The sequence below is a fragment of the Ranitomeya imitator genome, chromosome 1 (genome assembly GCF_032444005.1).
Source record: "Ranitomeya imitator isolate aRanImi1 chromosome 1, aRanImi1.pri, whole genome shotgun sequence".
NCBI classification, from domain to species: Eukaryota; Metazoa; Chordata; class Amphibia; order Anura; family Dendrobatidae; genus Ranitomeya; species Ranitomeya imitator.
This window is the reverse complement of record NC_091282.1, coordinates 658,593,412-658,613,680: the sequence shown is the minus strand read 5'-3', so window position 1 is coordinate 658,613,680 and position 20,269 is coordinate 658,593,412. Positions and strand designations below refer to the sequence as shown.

Genomic DNA, 20,269 nt, shown 5'->3' with positions numbered 1-20,269 from the left:
GAGACCACCTATTGACTTTTCTGTATCTTCTCTTTATACATAGAATAAGGAAAAAGAGAAAATGAAGGAGCGAGAAAAAGACTCCAAGGACAAGGACACCCGCTACACTAATGGCCATCTCTTCACCACCATCACCGTGTCCGGGACCAACATCTGCTTTGTATGTAGCAAGAGCATCACCGCGAAGGAGGCGCTTATCTGTCCGAGTAAGTATGTGAACCTCTGTACCACCCATGGGGTCAGTGATGGATCTCGGCCATTATAGATCTGACTTTAGAGGTTACACTGACCAGGCATCGGTGACTGGATCCTATTTCTCAGGGCGTAGATCCAGAGAACAGTGTATTCCACTGGAATTCTTATATGTGAATGTAATGAATTGTTCCGCGTGTGGGTGTTGCAGCAAACATGAGCAATAGTAGGTGAGCAACAAGGACCCTTGCTGGTAGCAATGCTGGAAAGTCATCAAAAATTGGTGGAAAATACGGGCAGCAACTGGTTAACTCAAACAAACAAGACTATTCCATGATAAAGGCAAAGGCTGAAATCAGTCTGCAAGTGTGCACAGACGTCAGTGAAGTGTGTGTGCCACCCACACGCAGCTTTATTTAGGTGTTTTTGCTTGCCAAAGCTGGGTGCTATGGGTGAATGTTAGTTCTATAGCTAAATCTCGCCATATACAGCAGTCTGACCACATATCGCCAGGCATTAAGTACCGTATATACTCGAGTATAAGCCAACCTGAGTATAAGCAGACCCGAGTATAAGCCAAGACCCCTAATTTTGCCACAAAAAAATGGGAAAACTTAATGACTCGAGTGTAACCCTGGGGTGGGAAATGCAGCAGCTACTGGTAAATTTCAAAAATAAAAATGGATACCAATAATAGTAAAATTAATTGAGACATCAGTAGGTTGTGTTTATGAATATCCATATTGAATCAGGAGCCCCATATAATGCTCCATACAGTTCATGATGGGCCCCATAAGATGATCCACATGATGGGCCCCATAAGATGATCCATGATAAAATATGCCCCATATAATGCTGCACAAAGGTTGATTATGGCCCCGTTAGATGCTCCATAGAAACATTTGCCCCATATGCTGCTGCTGCGATTAAAAAAAATGACATACTCACCTCTTGTCCTGAGCAAGCGAGGACACCAGCACTTGTGATATTCACCTGTCCCCGTTCCACCACCGCGCACCGCTGTGTCTTCTGTCTCTCTGCACTGACTGTTCAGGCAGAGGGCGGCGTGCACACTAAACACGTCATCGCGCCCTCTGACCTGAATGTCACAGCCAGAGGACGCGGATGACACAGCTGCGCATGGCGGTGGAAAAGGGACAGGTGACTATCACAATGCTCACCCTCCCGGCGCGGTCCCTGGCAGCTTCTCCAATGCGATGGTCTCCGGCGCCGACAGCTTGTTCCTGTGTTCAGCGGTCACATCGTACCGCTCATTAAAGTAATGAATATGTGCTCCACCCCTATAGGAGTGGAGTCACATCCATATTCATTACTTTAATGAGCGGTACCACGTGACCGCTGAACACAGAAAGAGCTGCGGGCGTCTGAGAAGCAGGGACATGCAGAGACGCGCTGGGAGCAGGTGAGTATGATGTGACAGCTGCCGCTCCACATCCCCCGCCGACCCCCTGGGACAATGACTCGAGTATAAGCCAAGAGGGACACTTTCAGCCTAAAAAAAAGGGCTGAAAATTTCGACTTATACTTGAGTATATACTATAGTTTTCTGGTGCAGACTTCCATTTAATTTTAAGGGAAACTCCATTCATCGCCTACGTGGGTGAAGTCTGACCCAATGAGCAGGTATGCAGACAGGAGTGCAGACGGTCACTATATGGAGGACTATTTGTGGCTGCAGTTTTCAGTTGTAGGATGTTGTATCAGTAATTGGTTCTTTCATGTCGGCCGCCTTCTCTACGTGGAATAGATGGAGTTTTACGTTCCATCTTCCTGCAGTCACTTGATACTGGACACCAGCTGGCCACACAACCTCTTACATCTCCGTCCAGATTGATGCAACCACAACTACAGTTCCTAGTCTAGATATGTATGCATATGCATGCTGTGGTTTGTAGTTCTCATGCTAATCTTCAGCTGCAGACAGAAACGTGTATCTGTGTATGTAGGGAGCTCCCCCTAGTGGTGGCTGCAGACAGAATCGCATTATGCATCTCTGTATTCAGGGAGCTCCCCCTAGTGGTAGCTGCAGACAGAATCTGTTCATGTATCTCTGTATTCAGGGAGCTCCCCCTAGTGGTGGCTGCAGACAAAATCGCATTATGCATCTCTGTATTCTGGGAGCTCCCTCTAGTGGTCGCTGCAGACAAAATCTGATCATGTAGCTCTATATACAGGGAGCTCCCCTGGTAGCTGCAGACAGAATCTGATCATGAATCTCTGTATACAGGGAGCTCCCCCTAGTGACTGCTGACAGAATCTGATCATGTATCTCTGTATACAGGGCGCTCCCCATAGTGGTGGCTGTAGACAGAATCTTATGTACCTGTATACAGGGAGCTCCCCCTAGTGGTGGCTACAGACAGAATCTGATTGTGTATCTCTATACAGGGAGCTGTCCCTAGCGGTGCCTGCAGAGAGCATCTTATCATGTATCTCTGTATACAGGGAGCTTCCCCTAGTGACTGCTGACAGAATCTGATCATGTATCTTTGCATACAGGGAGCTCCCCATAGTGGTGGCTGTAGACAGAATCTTATGTACCTGTATACAGGGAGCTCCCCCTAGTGGTAGCTGCAGACAGAATCTGTTCATGTATCTCTGTATTCAGGGAGCTCCCCCTAGTGGTGGCTGCAGACAAAATCGCATTATGCATCTCTGTATTCTGGGAGCTCCCTCTAGTGGTCGCTGCAGACAAAATCTGATCATGTAGCTCTATATACAGGGAGCTCCCCTGGTAGCTGCAGGCAGAATCTGATCATGAATCTCTGTATACAGGGAGCTCCCCCTAGTGACTGCTGACAGAATCTGATCATGTATCTCTGTATACAGGGCGCTCCCCATAGTGGTGGCTGTAGACAGAATCTTATGTACCTGTATACAGGGAGCTCCCCCTAGTGGTGGCTACAGACAGAATCTGATTGTGTATCTCTATACAGGGAGCTCTCCCTAGCGGTGCCTGCAGAGAGCATCTTATCATGTATCTCTGTATACAGGGAGCTTCCCCTAGTAATAGCTGCAGACAGAATCTTATGTATCTGTATACAGTCACAGAGAAAAAGCAGAGATGATTACCTGCTCAGGCCTCCAAAACAAAAAGCTTTGTTATTGATGTTTAGCGTTAGGACTGGCAAAATGTAAGGACCCTTGACGTGGGTTGCCAGCTTACGTATTGTGGCCCCAATATTAACCAATACCTTACATACATTGATATGTGGTTTTCTTTTTGCACTTTATCTTGCAAGGTGCAGTCGGACCCAGATGGCTCTGTAAACTGTTGGCCTCTGTTCGCACAGCATGCATTTTGTAGCACTGGGCGGCCCACCTACATTTGCGTTACTAATAGACTGTAAACCAGATGTTCTGCATTGCCTGTGTGAATGACGCCTAATACAGACTAGTATCTTTTATCTTTTTGTGCACTAAAATGCCAAACAGTCAACACTGGATTGAAAATGGTTGTTTCATCGGTATTGTTGCACCTGTGTTTCAGCCGTCATTAATCGGGTCCGCTGCACCCTGCCAGTGCATTTGGGAGGCCTGAGTAGGTGGTCATCTCTGCTTTTTTCTCTGTGACTTTTTTTTTCAAAATTTTTGGAGTATCTTTTGAGTGGCTGCAGACAGAATTTTTTGTGTCTGTGTATACAGGGAGCTCCCCTAGTGGTGGCTGCAGACAGAATCTTATGTATCTCTGTATACAGGGAGCCCCCCCTAGTGGTGGCTGCAGACAGAACCTTATGTATCTCTGCATTACAGGGAGCTCCCCCTCGTGGTGGCTGCAGACAGAATATCATGTATCTCTGTATACAGGGAGCTCCCCCTAGTGGTGGCTGCAGACAGACTATCATGTATCTCTGTATACAGGGAGCTCCCCCTAGTGGTGGCTGCAGACAGACTATCATGTATCTCTGTATACAGGGAGCTCCCCTTAGTGGTAGCTGCAGACAGAATATCATGTATCTCTGTATACAGGGAGCTCCCCTTAGTGGTAGCTGCAGACAGAATATCATGTATCCCTGTATACAGGGAACTCCCCTTAGTGGTGGCTGCAGACAGAATCTTATCATGTATCTGTGTATGCAGGGAACTCTCCCGTTGTGGTGACTGCAGACAGAATCTTATGCATCTCTGTACAGGGAGCTCCTCCTAGTAATGGCTGCAGACAGAATCTGTGTATACAGGGAGCTCCCCCCCCCCCCCCCTTGTAGTGGCTGCAGAGAGAATGTTATCATGTATCTGTGTATGCAGGGCGCTCTGTTATGAAAGGTAATTCAGTACCACAATGGACATAGAGGTCAGCGCACATACAGTGACCTGGCAATAACCCGAAAAACAAGAACGAGCTCTGAGACGTGGGAACTCTGTTGACCGCAATCCCTAATCCTCTCCAACAACACTAAAGGCAGCCGTGGATTGCACCTAACGCTCCCTATGCAACTCGGCACGGCCTGAGAAACTAACTAGCCTGAAGATAGAAAATAAGCCTACCTTGCCTCAGAGAAATACCCCAAAGGAAAAGGCAGCCCCCACATATAATGACTGTGAGTTAAGATGAAAAGACAAACGTAGAGATGAAATAGATTTAGCAAAGTGAGGCCCAACTTTCTGAACAGAGCGAGGATAGGAAAGGTAACTTTGCGGTCAACACAAAACCCTACAAAAACCACGCAAAGGGGGCAAAAAGACCCTCCGTACCGAACTAACGGCACGGAGGTACACCCTCTGCGTCCCAGAGCTTCCAGCAAGCAGAAAAAAACAAATTGACAAGCTGGACAGAAAAAAACAGCAAACAAATAGCAAAGAGGAACTTAGCTATGCAGAGCAGCAGGCCACAGGAACGATCCAGGAGGAAACAGGTCCAATACTAGAACATTGACTGGAGGCCAGGATCAAAGCACCAGGTGGAGTTAAATAGAGCAGCACCTAACGACTTCACCACATTACCTGAGGAAGGAAACTCAGAAGCCGCAGTACCACTTTCCTCCACCAACGGAAGCTCACAGAGAGAACCAGCCGAAGTACCACTTGTGACCACAGGAGGGAGCTCTGCCACAGAATTCACAACAGCGCTCCCCCTAGTGGTGGCTGCACGCAGACAGAATCTTATGTATCTCTGTACAGGGGGCTCCCCCTAGTGGTGGCTGCAGACAGAATGTTATGTATCTCTATACAGGGAGCTCCCCCTAGTGGTGGCTGAAGACAGAATGTTATGTATATCTGTACACAGGGAGCTCCTCCTAGTGGTGGTTGCTCTGCATACAAAGAACTCTGCTTAGTGGAGGATAAGACCAGCCATTTCATGCCATATAGATTTTGGAATTTGTTGACCTTCAATCAAGTGTGGCTCGTGTTCACACCTTTGGTTGGAAGTATCTTTTTTTTTTCTGCCCACTTTGTCTATAGGGCATTGTGAGCAACTCTCTTTGAAGTCCTTTCATACAAATTATTCACAAGATTTAAGTGTTTTTTCCCATCAATCCAGCTCCGCTGAAGAAGCAGACGTGGATACGCTGGAAATCAACTCTGTGCCAACGTGGGAATTTTTCAGAACATGCTGTTCTGTGGCACAAGTACATTTCCAAAAATGTGTCTGCATACAAAGCGCCCCTCCCCATCCTCCCGGAATATATTATTGCTGCATATGGCTGGCAGACTGGCGGCTGTAATCTGGTTCAGATCTCATCAGCTGCACTAATATAGGTGGGAAATCCAGCACGGGTTTGGGACCCTAGCAAACAGATGTCGATGAAGAATGATCCCAAAGACCATTTAGATCAGGGTCAATATGAAGGTTAGCTGGACAGTATCCATAAGCCGTGTTGCTGATTGGGCAGACGGATGGGCTTCCATATTGCCTTATCTGGACTACAGGACGGAAGTGTGAAGACGTCCAGGCAGGAGAGGCCATCTGATGCCTCTCAGTTGCCTCTGGTTCCTTCTGAAGGGGATTTATCTATATCCCACTACTTCCCAGTTCCGGTTTGGAACTTGCAACTCTATGGCGCCCCCCTTACCCTCAGGTCAGTCAGGGTACTGCACCTAGGGTAATTAGTCGCCAGAAAGGCTGCCTGCTATGTACTGGCTATTGGGCATGCTGCAGCGAGGGCGATATAACTACTCCCACACAGGGACACGCAGAACATTAGTCATTAATCACCCCAGGAAAATAACAGGGCACTCAGACCCCCAGTGTATGTATCAGTGAGGGGGCTTCCCTTTGAGAAATGATCAGTGAGAACTGATTAGCCACACTGGGGATGTTGGAAATGAAGGGGTTAAAGTAGTTCCTTCCTATTACAGATTAATGCATTTGTTCTGCTACTCTCTTAATTACATGGCCCCCTCTTCCCAAAGGCCCCCTTAATAGGACCTTCCCCCCTGCAGATACCAATTATCACAGATTCCCTCCCTGGTGTTTGATCTGTTCAGTCTCTGGGCCACATCCTCTGTAAAATACACATTTCATTCAGAGCTGTAATCTAAAGTCTGCAAGGTAAATACCAAGTGTGATGGGGGAGGGGATCTCCTGTCTCCTCACTGGTTCATTTATCCTGCTTAACAAGACCACATAAATGAGTGATTTCTAAATCCAGATTACACTGCCACCTATGGCTGCGGCATCTAATCCCACTGCAGCTCCACATACTGCTTCTCTCATTGTTGCAACATTTAATCCCACCATAGATCCAAGTGCAGCAAACAATACTCGAGGCCCACCATATACACATTATTCCATGAACAGCATATTAATAGTAAGTGCAACTCTGGGGTATAATACAGGATGTAACTCTGTGTCACGAATCCCACCGTGCTCCCACCTATCTGTCACAGTTCACGGGGAAGATATCTTTATCATCCCCACTACTCACACCAATTTGTCACAAACCGGGGTTGTTTAGTTGCCTCTGAAGGGGATTTATCTATATCCCACTACTTCCCAGTTCCGGTTTGGAACTTGCAACTCTATGGCGCCCCCCTTACCCTCAGGTCAGTCAGGGTACTGCACCTAGGGTAATTAGTCACCAGAAAGGCTGCCTGCTATGTACTGGCTATTGGGCATGCTGCAGCAAGGGCGATATAACTACTCCCACACAGGCGGGAACAATAGTTATCAACGCCGCCGGTCGCTGCAAAGGCTCCCAATGGCACAGGACAAAGTATGCTGCCACCAGCTCCGATTTTCAAAGTATTGACGGGTCCAGAGCCAACCCAAATCAGTAGCGTAATTCACATCAGAAGACGAAACAGTTCGCTATAGAACAAGGAGAGACAAGCTAATAAATTGTATATTTTACTCCAAAAAAGGTAGGCAGTGTTTACAAAGTATAAAAAGAAATTATAAAGGAGACAAATCATATGTACAATACAAATTACAAATAAAATGGGATTAAAATTGAAAAGAACACTTACAGGTCGTTATGTCATTGTATTATCTTGACTGGCGGTGTGCTGGGGGGAAGGGTGAGCATATATCCAGATGCATGGCACCCCTCTGTATAGCAGCTGGACCCTGGCCAAAACACACTGCAAGAATGCTGTCTCACTAAAGGCCCCTTCACATTAAGCGACGCTGCAGCGATACCGACAACGATCCGGATCGCTGCAGCGTCGCTGTTTGGTCGCTGGAGAGCTGTCACACAGACAGCTCTCCAGCAACCAACGATCCCGAAGTCCCCGGGTAACCAGGGTAAACATCGGGTTACTAAGCGCAGGGCCGCGCTTAGTAACCCGATGTTTACCCTGGTTACCAGCGTAAAAGTAAAAAAAAACAAACACTACATACTTACCTAACGCTGTCTGTCCCCGGCGCTCTGCTTCTCTGCACTCCTCCTGTACTGGCTATGAGCACAGCGGCCGGAAAGCAGAGCGGTGACGTCACCGCTCTGCTTTCCGGCTGACCGACGCTCACAGCCAGTACAGGAGGAGTGCAGAGCACAGCGCCGGGGACAGATAGCGTTAGGTAAGTATGTAGTGTTTGTTTTTTTTTACTTTTACGCTGGTAACCAGGGTAAACATCGGGTTACTAAGCGCGGCCCTGCGCTTAGTTACCCGATGTTTACTCTGGTTACCAGTGAAGACATCGCTGGATCGGTGTCACACACGCCGATCCAGCGATGTCCACGGGAGATCCAGCGACGAAATAAAGTTCTGGACTTTGTTCAGCGACCAACGATCTCCCAGCAGGGGCCTGATCGTTGGTCGCTGTCACACAGAACGATATCCTTAACGATATCGTTGCTACGTCACAAAAAGCAATGATATCGTTAACGATATCGTTAACGATACCGTTGTGTGAAGGTACCTTAAGTTATTCCTAGCCCAAAACCCAGGCAATTCCCCTGTAGTGACATCACTTAGAGGCTGACACCTCTCCTTTACTTAGAATATGAAAACTATTTTTACACATTAATCCCCATTAATTAAAATTAATCCACATTAATTTTTACAATTAATCCCCAATCCCCACAGTCTTAAGCGTGCCCTAAAAACTCATTTGTTCAGATTGGCCTGCCGCCTCAACGCATTAACCTAACTGTCCCTGTAATAATATAATAATAATAATAATTTTATTTATATAGCGCCAACATATTCCGCAGCGCTTTACAAATTATAGAGGGGACTTGTACAGACAATAGACATTACAGCATAACAGAAATACAGTTCAAAACAGATACCAGGAGGAGTGAGGGCCCTGCTCGCAAGCTTACAAACTATGGGGAAAAGGGGAGACACGAGAGGTGAATGGTAACAATTGCTTTAGTTATGTATGGCCCATTTAAACAAAAAAAAAAGAAAGAAAAACTTTAACCATAATCGAGTTCCTTGCATCATGTTCTCATACACTTTATACAGTTAATAGCCTCTGTGTCTGTGCTGCTACATATTTATGCAGTTAACTGCTTCTTGCAGCTTTACATGAACACCCAAGCCGTACACTATGGCTGGTCCGAATAACGGAATAAAGCAATTGTTACCATCCACCTCTCCTGTCTCCCCTTTTCCTCATAGTGTGTAAGATTGCGAGCAGGGCCCTCACTCCTCTTGGTATCTATTTTGAACTGTGATTTCTGTTATGCTGTAACGTCTATTGTCTGTACAAGTCCCCTCTATAATTTGTAAAGCGCTACGGAATATGTTGGGGCTATATAAATAAAATTATTATTATTATTATTAATAATAATTACCTGAACCACTTACGAAGAAATCCACACTTTGCACTCATTGCGTTTAGCTTCTAGCGCTTTCAGTGAGTGATAGATCTATCGATGGACATCCGGAATATATAATTCTTATATCCCTAGCCCGGATCGGTGCCCATATATATCACGTTAATAAAACAAAGGATCTCATGCAGTTTGGAAGGGGCTATACCAGTTTGGGCTGTTATTGGTTGGGAGGAGGGAATGAGTAGTTTTAGGGCCATTTGTCTGCTGCAGCTAAAAGTCATAAACTGCTCACACATTGGTATCAAGTTGCACAGAGTGTCTGCCATAGGGCTTTGTGTTTGTATGAGCGAATGTAGAGAGGGAGAAAGGGGGGTCGAATCTGCAGCGTGTGTCTGGAAAGCCATGTAACCTTCTGAAACTAAACTCACCTTATGACATTTTAACATTATCGTGACACTCAGGATCAGTACAGGATCAGTAATGTATGTACACAGTGACTGCACCAGCAGAATAGTGAGTGCAGCTCTGGAGTATAATACAGGATGTAACTCAGGATCAGTAACGTAATGTATGTACACAGTGACTGCACCAGCAGAATAGTGAGTGCAGCTCTGGAGTATAATACAGGATGTAACCCTGGACCTGTCATGTAATATATTCGCAGTGTTTCCATATAATCTGTGACATGAGGTTTATCCCTCTTCTGAGGTCCGCATTTATGAAGGATGTGGGGATTTTCGTAGCCCCCTATATCTGGTTCCTCACCGTGCAGCTGTCCCCACCTGTGCAGCGCTCATTTCCAGCAGCTGTGCGGGCGACCATCACCATTAATAGCTTCCTTGTGTTCCTGCAGACATCTGTGTGGACACTCAGCTGCGCTCGTGTGCTCCCGGCAGTGCGCTCTGCCGTGCCAGCCCTGGGTCATGTAGTTGTGTCACTCACCTGTCGCTCGCTGCACGTACATCTACTCTTGTGGAGGATTACATGGAAATATGTTGCCAATTTTATTGTTTGGTATTTGCAGAGACCTAGATCTTGTGTTCATCTATTTTTCGTGCATTCTTTCCGTTTTCACTCCTTTCCCATTGCACATCTCTGTGACATCCGTTATTGTGAATTCTGCTGCGATTGCTGATGTCTTATTGGCAGAAAAAAATTGTTCCGATGCCAACTGAGCTCGGGCTACAGGAGCGACGATCCAGCAAAGGATAATATGGTGCCAGAGCAGAAATGCAGAGCCGAGAGCCATCATCAGGGCACAGGCGAGAAACATGGCGTCCAACCCAGAGCCTGGCCTTAGATTACACACAATCTTATGGACTTTTGGGCTGTTTTACTAAAAAAAAAAACCAAAGCAAGGAAGCTCCAGCTAAATTCTAGGAGGAGGAAATTGAGGAACGCTCATCTCCCCATAAGTTATTGTATTGCTTAAAAGCATTGTTTCATAAATTAGTTCTGAGATTGGATCCAAAATGAGGCATTGGGTGTACAAGAGAGATATTAAGGATCCGGTACCAGTGATGAGCAGGCATCTAGTGCCCACTGTGTCTCACTCAGTGTCTCCAGATACAGAGGACAGACATCATAGAAGAGCCACACATCTAGTGTAAGGCCACATTCACACGTTGCTTTTTATTCTGCGGGTTCTCCCGCAGCGGATTTGATAAGTCTGCAGGGCAAACCCGCTGCGGTTATCCCTGCAGATTTATCGCGGTTTGTCCTGCGGGTTCCGCTGCGGGATTTTACCCCTACTATTAATGCTGCATATGCAGCAATATGCAGCATCAATAGTAGTGTTAAAAATAATAAAATAATGATGATATACTCACCCTCTGACGTCCCGATCTCCTCGGCGCTGCAGGCGGCGGTCCGGTTCCAAAGATGCTGTGCGACCAGGACCTTCGTGACGTCACGGTCATGTGACCGCGACGTCACCGCAGGCCCTAGTCGCATAGCAAACCTGAGACCGGACGGCCGCGTGCAGCGCTGAGACTTTAGAGGTGAGTATATCATGATTTTTTAATTTTAATTCTTTTTTTTTTTTACTCAGATATGGTTCCCGGGGCCTGGAGGAGAGTCTCCTCTCCTCCACCCCGGGTACCACCCGCACATTATCCGCTTACTTCCCACATGGTGTGCACAGCCCCATGCGGGAAGTAAGCGGATCAATGCATTTCTATGGGTGCAGAATCGCTGCGATTCTGCACAAAAAAGTGACATGGTCCTTCTTTTTTTCCGCAGCAATTCAGCGCGGTTTTTTTTCGGGATTTTCCGCAATGTGGGCACAGCGGTTTTTGTTTTCCATAGGGTAACATTGTACTGTACCCTGCATGGAAAACAGCTGCGGACCCACAGTGGCAAAATCGCGGCGGTTCCGCAGTAAAAACCGCATAGTGTGAACATACCCTTAGTCTGCTGAGCCGTGTATCTAATCTTGTGCTGGGATTCTGTCTGTTGAGCCGTGTATCTAATCCTATCCTGTGTGATACTGTCTGCTGAGATGTGTATCTAATCCTATCCTGTGTGATACTGTCTGCAGAGATGTGTATCTAATCTTATCCTGTGTGATACATAGTAACATTGTTATTAAGGTTGAAGGAAGACTATAAGTCCATGTAGTTCAACCCATAGCCTAACCTAACATGCCCTAACATGTTGATCCAGAGGAAGGCAAAAAAAGACCCCATATGGCAAAGAGTAAGCTCCACACTGGGGAAAAAAATTCCTTCCCGACTCCACATACGGCAATCAGACTAGTTCCCTGGATCAACACCCTAACAAGGAATCTAGTGTATATACCCTGCAACATTATACTTTTCAAGAAAGGCATCCAGTCCCCTCTTAAATTTAAGTAATGAATCACTCATTACAACATCATACGGCAGAGAGTTCCATAGTCTCACTGCTCTTACAGTAAAGAATCCGCGTCTGTTATTATGCTTAAACCTTTTTTCCTCCAAACGTAGAGGATGCCCCCTTGTCCCTGTCTCAGGTCTATGATTAAAAAGATCATCAGAATGGTCTTTGTACTGTCCCCTCATATATTTATACATTAACATAAGATCACCCCTTAGTCTTCGTTTTTCCAAACTAAATAGCCCCAAGTGTAATAACCTATCTTGGTATTGCAGACCCCCCAGTCCTCTAATAACCTTGGTCGCTCTTCTCTGCACCCGCTCCAGTTCAGCTATGTCTTTCTTATACACCGGAGACCAGAACTGTGCACAGTATTCTAAGTGTGGTCAAACTAGTGACTTGTATAGAGGTAAAATTATGTTCTCCTCATGAGCATCTATGCCTCTTTTATTGCATCCCATTATTTTATTTGCCTTTGTAGTAGCTACCTGACACTGGCCACTGAACATGAGTTTGTCATCCACCCATACTCCCAGGTCTTTTTCATTGACGGTTTTGCCCAGAGTTTTAGACTTAAGCACATAATTATACATCTTATTACTTCTACCCAAGTGCATGACCTTACATTTATCCCCATTAAAGCTCATTTGCCATTTATCAGCCCAAGCTTCTAGTTTACATAAATCATCCTGTAATATAAAATTGTCCTCCTCTGTATTGATTACCCTGCATAGTTTCGTGTCATCTGCAAATATTGAAATACCACTCTGTATGTCCCCCATAAGGTCATTAATAAATATGTTAAAAAGAAGAGGGCCCAATACTGACCCCTGTGGTACCCCACTGCTAACCGCTACCCAGTCCGAGTGTGTTCCATTAATAACTACCCTTTGTTTCCTATCCCTGAGTCAGCTCTTAACCCACTTACACATATTTCTCCCTATCCCCATTATTCTCATTTTATGTATCAACCTTTTGTGTGGCACCGTATCAAAAGCTTTTGAAAAGTCCATATACACTACGTCCACTGGGTTCCGTTGGTCCAGTCCGGAACTTACCTCTTCATAGAAACTGATCAGATTAGTCTGACATGAACGGTCCCTAGTAAACCCGTGCTGATACTGGGTCATGAGGTTATTCCTCTTCAGATATTCCAGTATAGCATCTCTTAGAATTCCCTCCAGGATTTTACCCACAGTAGAGGTTAAGCTTACTGGCCTATAATTTCCGAGTTCAGATTTTGTCCCCTTTTTGAATATTGGCACCACATTTGCTATACGCCCGTCCTGTGGTACAGACCCTGTTATTATGGAGTCTCTAAAGATTAAAAATAATGGTCTATCAATGACTGTACTTAATTCCTGCAGTACTCGGGGGTGTATCCCATCCGGGCCTGGAGATTTGTCAATTTTAGTGATTTTTAGACGCCGCCGCACTTCCTGCTGGGTTAAGCAGGTGACATTTAATGGGGAATTTTTGTTATCACTGATCATATTGTCTGCCATGGGATTTTCTTGTGTAAATACTGATGAAAAAAAGTCATTTAGCATATTGGCTTTTTCCTCATCCTCATCCGCCATTTCACCCAGACTATTTTTAAGGGGGCCAACACTATTATTTTTTAATTTCTTACTATTTATGTAGTTAAAGAATATTTTAGGATTATTTTTACTCTCTCTGGCAATGAGTCTCTCTGTCTCAATCTTTGCTGCCTTGATTTGCTTTTTACAGAATTTATTTAATTTTCTGTATTTATTTAATGCCTCATCACTACCTACTTCCTTTAATTCTCTAAATGCTTTCTTTTTGTCACTTATTGCGCCCCTTACAGCTCTATTTAGCCATATTGGTTTCCTCCTATTTCTAGTATGTTTATTCCCATACGGTATATACTGTGCACAGGTCCTATCCAGGATGCTAATAAACGTCTCCCATTTTCTTTGTGTATTTTTATGTCTCAGGATATCGTCCCAGTTAATTGCACCAAGATCCTCTCTCATCCGTTGGAAATTTGCCCTCCTGAAGTTTAGTGTCCTTGTAACCCCTCTACTACACATCTTTTTAAAGGATGCATGAAAACTTATTATTTTGTGATCACTATTCCCCAAGTGACACCCAACCCTTATGTTTGATATGCGGTCTGGCCTGTTGGTTAATATTAGGTCTAGCAGTGCCCCCCTTCTTGTTGGGTCCTGAACAAATTGTGAAAGGTAATTGTCTCTCATAGTTGTCAAAAACCGATTACCTTTGCTGGAACTGCAGGTTTCTGTTCCCCAATCTATTTCGGGGTAGTTGAAGTCCCCCATAATAAAGACTTCTCCTTGAGTCGCAGCTTCATCTATTTGCTTTACGAGGATATTCTCCATTGCTTCCATTATTTTTGTAGATTTATAACAAACCCCTATCGGTAATTTATTATTTTTTCCCCCTCCCCTTATCTCCACTCACAGGGACTCTACATTTTCATTAAATTCACCTATATTATCACGCAGGATGGGCTTTAAGGATGATTTTACATATAGACACACACCTTTCCCTCCCTTATCTGTACGATCATTTCTGAACAGGCTATAGCCCTGCAAGTTAACAGCCCAGTCATGGCTCTCATCCAGCCACGTTTCAGATATCCCCACCATGTCATAATTATGCTCCAACAACAGGCTCGGACTGGCCCATAGGGGAACAGGGGCCCCGGTGGACCCCTGTGCAGATCTGGGGCCCCAACCCCACTGTATAGGCAGTATTTGCATAATTCACTTGATTCAGTCTGTAAAAAAAAAAAAAAAAACAGCATATCATCATTCATCAACCAAACTACCCAGTTTATTTATTATATAGAGATATAGGTAAATTTGTGAATGAGGGTAGTGTAATATTTGCATGCAGGTGAAAAGTGGGCCCCCCAAAGTCAATGTTACTGGTGGGCCCTTGGCACCCCAGTCCGACACTGTCCAACAACATTAGTTCTAATTCGTCCATTTTGTTGGCGAGGCTTCTGGCATTAGTATACATGCACTTTATGTATCTCTCTGTACCTCTATTCTTTCTTAAATTATTAACTGTTCTAACCCCACCCCCCATGCCACCGCCACCCCCAACTTCCTTATTTGTGCCCAGGTCTCTATCTGCACTATCTTCCCCTCCTATAAAATGAATACCCTCCCCCCAATCCCTAGTTTAAACACTCCTCCAACCTTCTAGACATTTTCTCCCCCAGCACAGCTGCACCTTCCCCATTGAGGTGCAGCCCGTCCCTAGCGTAGAGCCTGCAGCCAACTGAGAAGTCGGCCCAGTTCTGCAGAAACCCAAACCCCTCCTTCCTACACCAATTCTTGAGCCACTTATTAACCTCCCTAATCTCCCGTTGCCTCTCTGGCGTGGCACGTGGTACAGGCAGTATTTCGGAAAATACCACATTGGAGGTCCTTGCTTTCAGCTTGCAGCCTAATTCCCTGAAATCATTTTTAAGGACCTTCCACAATACTGTCTGCTGAGCTGTATCGAATCCTATCCTGTGTGTTGCTGTCTGCTGAGCCGTGTATCTAATAGTATCCCGTGTGATACTGTCTGCTGAGCTGTGTATCTAATCCTATCCCGTGTGATACTGTCTCCTGAGCCACTGTATCTAATCCTATCCTGTGTGATACTGTCTGCTGAGCTGTGTATCTAATCCTATCCTGTGTGATACTGTCTGCTGAGCTGTGTATCTAATCCTATCCTGTGTGATACTGTCTGCTGAGCCGTGTATCTAATCCTATCCTGTGTGATACTGTCTGCTGAGCTGTGTATCTAATCCTATCCTGTGTGATACTGTCTGCTGAGCTGTGTATCTAATCCTATCCTGTGTGATACTGTCTGCTGAGCTGTGTATCTAATCCTATCCTGTGTGATACTGTCTGCTGAGCTGTGTATCTAATCCTATCCTGTGTGATACTGTCTGCTGAGCTGTGTATCTTATCCTATCCTGTGTGATACTGTCTACTGAGTCGCTGTATCTAATCCGATCCTGTATGATACTGTCTGTTAAGCTGTGTATTTAATCTTATGATGTGATACTGAGCTGTGTATCTAATCCTGTGATCCTGATTTGTGTATCTAATCCTATCCTGTGTGATACTGTCTGCTGAGCAGTGTATCTAATCCTATCCTGTGTGATACTGGGCTGTGTATCTAATCCTGTGATGTGTGATCCTGAGCTGTGTATCTAATCATATGTGTGATTCTGAGTTGTCTATCTAATCATATGATGTGTGATACTGGGCTTTGTATCTAATCCTGTGATGCATGATCCTGAGCTGTGTATCTAATCCTGTGATGCATGATCCTGAGCTGTGTATCTAATCCTATGATGTGATCCTGAGCTGTGTATCTAATCCTATGATATGATACTGAGTTGTGTATCTAGTCCTATGATGTATGATACTGAGCTGTGTATCTAGGCCTTTGATGTATGATACTGAGCTGTGTATCTAGACTTTTGATGTATGATACTGAGCTGTGTATCTAGTCCTTTGATGTGATACTGAGCGGTGTATCTAATCCCATCATGCAGTTACAATGTGCCCCTACAAATAGTGCCGCCAGCTCCTGCTGCACACAGTGAGGACCTGTGCGGTGCGCTCCTGTAGAGAGACAGGATGTGGTCGCAGGGTGTGTATGGGAGAGAGGTGAGGGTTCACTTATGGTTTCCGGTCTCATAAATAATGAGAGATTTCTGTTCAATTTTTTTTATTGAATAATATTATCAGATATTTGGAATAAAAATAAATTGAAGGAACAATTCATGTGGCAAGAATGTAAAGGACCACCAAAATCCATAATACCGCAGCTATAATACAATAATGGAATATGACCACCATACAGAGTTGAAGTAATAGTTACTCTGTGCACTGATAATACCGCCATCGTTATGCACTGAGGTTTCTACATTTTAACCAAAGACAGGCTAGACTCTGAAATGGCCTAAAAAAATGGCTGCAACCTGAGAAGTATTATGTCATGACACCATATGGCTGAGCATTCCAAGCACAGTGCTCCATTGTCGTGGCCGCTGTGGCATTGTTCTCCGCACTAGATACTTTTATGGAGAGCTGAGAACTTGTGATCCGGTGACTGGGATGTAAGTATCTGTAGGTTTCAGCCTCCGCACAATGGACCTTCTGTGAGATGTTACAGGAGATGAGTTGTCTTCCCTCGTTCCTCTCATTACTGGCCCGGCAGTTTCGGCATACGTCATCTCCCTCAAGGCACCGTATGCTGGCAGAGGACCTATAACTGCTGCCAGGTCTATGGCCAACTCCATTAAAGAGTTAATTGTCCTGCCCCATCAAGAAAACCAGGAAATTCAATTATTTGCTACTAATGGTGTATAATTACAGCCTGTTGCTGGGCCTCACTCCCTTATGAGGTCACCACCTTGTCAAATCCATATAGCGCACCCCCCGTCAAAGATTCTGCCACTAGTTCTTGGGTCATTACGTCTCGGGGTCCTCTTGTGTCTGCCCCTTGGTGACGCCATCTTACCGTACATCCACTGGGGTATTATGTGCCCTTCTGTAAGCATTATAATGGCCAGAGCGATGCCGGACCACTCGAAAGCTCCTGTCCTGAGAACAACAGTCATCGTTAACCCTTAAACATACACCGAGGCCTTCTATGTTTATAAGCTCGAAAATACGTCAGATGTAAAATAACCAATCTTCTCCTATTCTTCCCTTAGCGTGCAACGTCACGATACACAACCGCTGTAAAGACGCCCTCCCCAGCTGCACCAAGGTGAAACAGAAGGTACGTGTGGGTTATAAACCAAAGGGGGCAATCACCTAGCGGGTGACCATCATATAATCGTGATTGTTTTATGGTTACAGCAGCAGAAAGCCGCCTTCCTGAAGAACAGTTCTGCCCTCCAGAACGTGTCGCTGAGGAATAAATGTGAGTACGACTACAGCCGGCTGTAAAAACCCGGTGCAACAGGTTATAGAACGTAATAAAAAGGATTAGAATTGCCCACTGAGCTCAGGAATAGAGGTCGTGGCCCAATAAAAATGAACTTCTGAAAAAATGAGGTGATTAACATTGCAAAATCAGATGTGATTTCTTCACAGAAGAACTCCTCACTCCTATAATGTGGTGGATTTATTACACCTGTGGCACACCAGAAAGATCTGCATCTATTCTGAGTTTTCTAATAAACCTGTACCGCCACCCTGCGCAAGAAAACTATACCGCAAATATACTGTAAATGAAAACTTGCACTTCACTGCCACCCTGTGGAGGGAAATGGTGCTGCATGTAAACATCTTATTAATTGTTGTGTTTTCTATCTTGCAGCTAGTACTTTAAGGGAGAGACCCAACTCTGCCATCTACCCTTCCGATAGCCTCCGACACTCCCTGCTAGGTTCACGTCGGGGGCGACCATCTTTATCTCTCTCCAAAAGCGTCTCCACCACTAATATTGCAGGGTGAGATTACAGTTTAAGTAGGCTGTTTGGCGTGTGTCTACTTTCTGGACGCCATGTTTAAGTTCTTTTTGTGCTACTCAGGAATCTGAACGATGAGAGTCCCCTGGGAATACGTCGGATTTTGTCTCAGTCCACAGACTCCCTGAACATGAGGAACAGGACGCTGTCGGTGGAATCTCTGATTGATGAAGGAGGTCTGTGTCCTTGTGATGTACATCACCATCCATCGCTACGATATTAGTCTTGACAAAGTCTGCTCGATGTTTGTGTGTGGCCAGTTAGTACATTTGAGTAGTAGGGTGGTTATTACTAGCAGAAATTTTGCAATTTTTTTTTTTGCCTAAAGGCTACTTTATTTTTATCTTTTTTTGTTTTCGTTTCTTTGCATTTTTTTTTACTTTGGTTGACACATGTTGTCGCTAATCTTCCCTGAGACTTTCCGTAATGTAGGTGTAAAGAAGAAGCTCAACAGGTGACTTAAACTTTGCACCTCTCTCTTCCGTCTTTTAGGGGCGGATATTATCTGCAGTCAGCTGATGAGCGACTTTGCAATGGACGAAAAGGAGTTTGAGGCGGATTCGTGGAGCACAGCGGTGGACAGCAATTATCTACAAAAGCACAAGAAGGATGTGATGAAGCGGCAGGATGTTATTTATGGTGAGAAGTCTATTTGGCAGAATTATGGGGGAAAGGAACAGTGCCACACAAGCTCTCTATGGTTTGTTCCCCTTAAATGCAGTACCAGAAATCAGGGAGACGGGTTAACCTTCTCTAATTTTGGGCAACACTATATTGATGCCAAATAAAAACTAAAATGTTTCTCGATTTGCAGAAATGCACACAACGCCCCACTCTGCTCTGACTTCTCTCCTTCTGGTTTACTTTCTAGAGCTTATCCAAACCGAGCTCCACCATGTTCGCACATTGAAGATTATGACCTACCTGTTCCGTAAAGGAATGCTGGAAGACCTGCAGATGGATCCCGCTCTGGTCCAGAAAATGTTCCCATGCGTAGATGAACTCAGTGACATCCATATTCGCTTCCTCATCCAGCTCCTTGAGAGGCGCAAGGACTCCCTGGAACCTGACAGTACCAAGAATTTCGTCATCAACAAGCTGGGAGATATCCTCATAAATCAGGTACTGTAGACACTTGTGAGTAGATGATGTATTAAACATTGGCCTCAAGGAGTTAGGGGGCGCTAGCCTATCTGATATACTTAAAGAATGCAGCACGTAAATATGCACGTAGGAAATGGGGATAAGGGAGAGCAAAAACTGGGATTTATTTCTCAAGACTTCCATAGAGGTTGTTAATAGGTCTTGTAGCAAAGCCAGGTAGGACTGAGTTAAATCCTAGCACTGCAGGTATTTATTAGACTCCCCTAACTAGCTAAGAACCAGGGCATGTGTTCTTCAGGTGCGTCAGTCTGCTGAAAGAAGCAAAGTTGAGTGTGGTGAAGATGGTGAGTGACCAGCCAAAATGTGAGCCGTAGCGGGGAGAGAAATGTGCCGGGGGTCTCTCTCTGAATGGACACTTCATGTGTCAGCTAGGAAAGCTGAGCAGTCTGTG

At 45.2% G+C, this 20,269-nt stretch overlaps 1 protein-coding gene across 5 annotated transcripts in view; it reads left to right on the top strand.

Annotated features, from left to right (window-relative positions):
• The window catches only part of ARHGEF2 (Rho/Rac guanine nucleotide exchange factor 2), a 163,877-nt gene that overhangs the window by 128,303 nt on the left and 15,305 nt on the right, over positions 1-20,269 (top strand). For all 5 annotated transcript variants that reach the window (XM_069728796.1, XM_069728795.1, XM_069728797.1 and 2 more), the window contains 7 exons: positions 44-206; positions 17,953-18,020; positions 18,101-18,164; positions 18,564-18,696; positions 18,778-18,890; positions 19,207-19,353; positions 19,586-19,836. In XM_069728796.1, the coding sequence (XP_069584897.1) occupies positions 44-206; positions 17,953-18,020; positions 18,101-18,164; positions 18,564-18,696; positions 18,778-18,890; positions 19,207-19,353; positions 19,586-19,836 (939 nt within the window). The remainder of the gene's footprint in view (positions 1-43; positions 207-17,952; positions 18,021-18,100; positions 18,165-18,563; positions 18,697-18,777; positions 18,891-19,206; positions 19,354-19,585; positions 19,837-20,269) is intronic.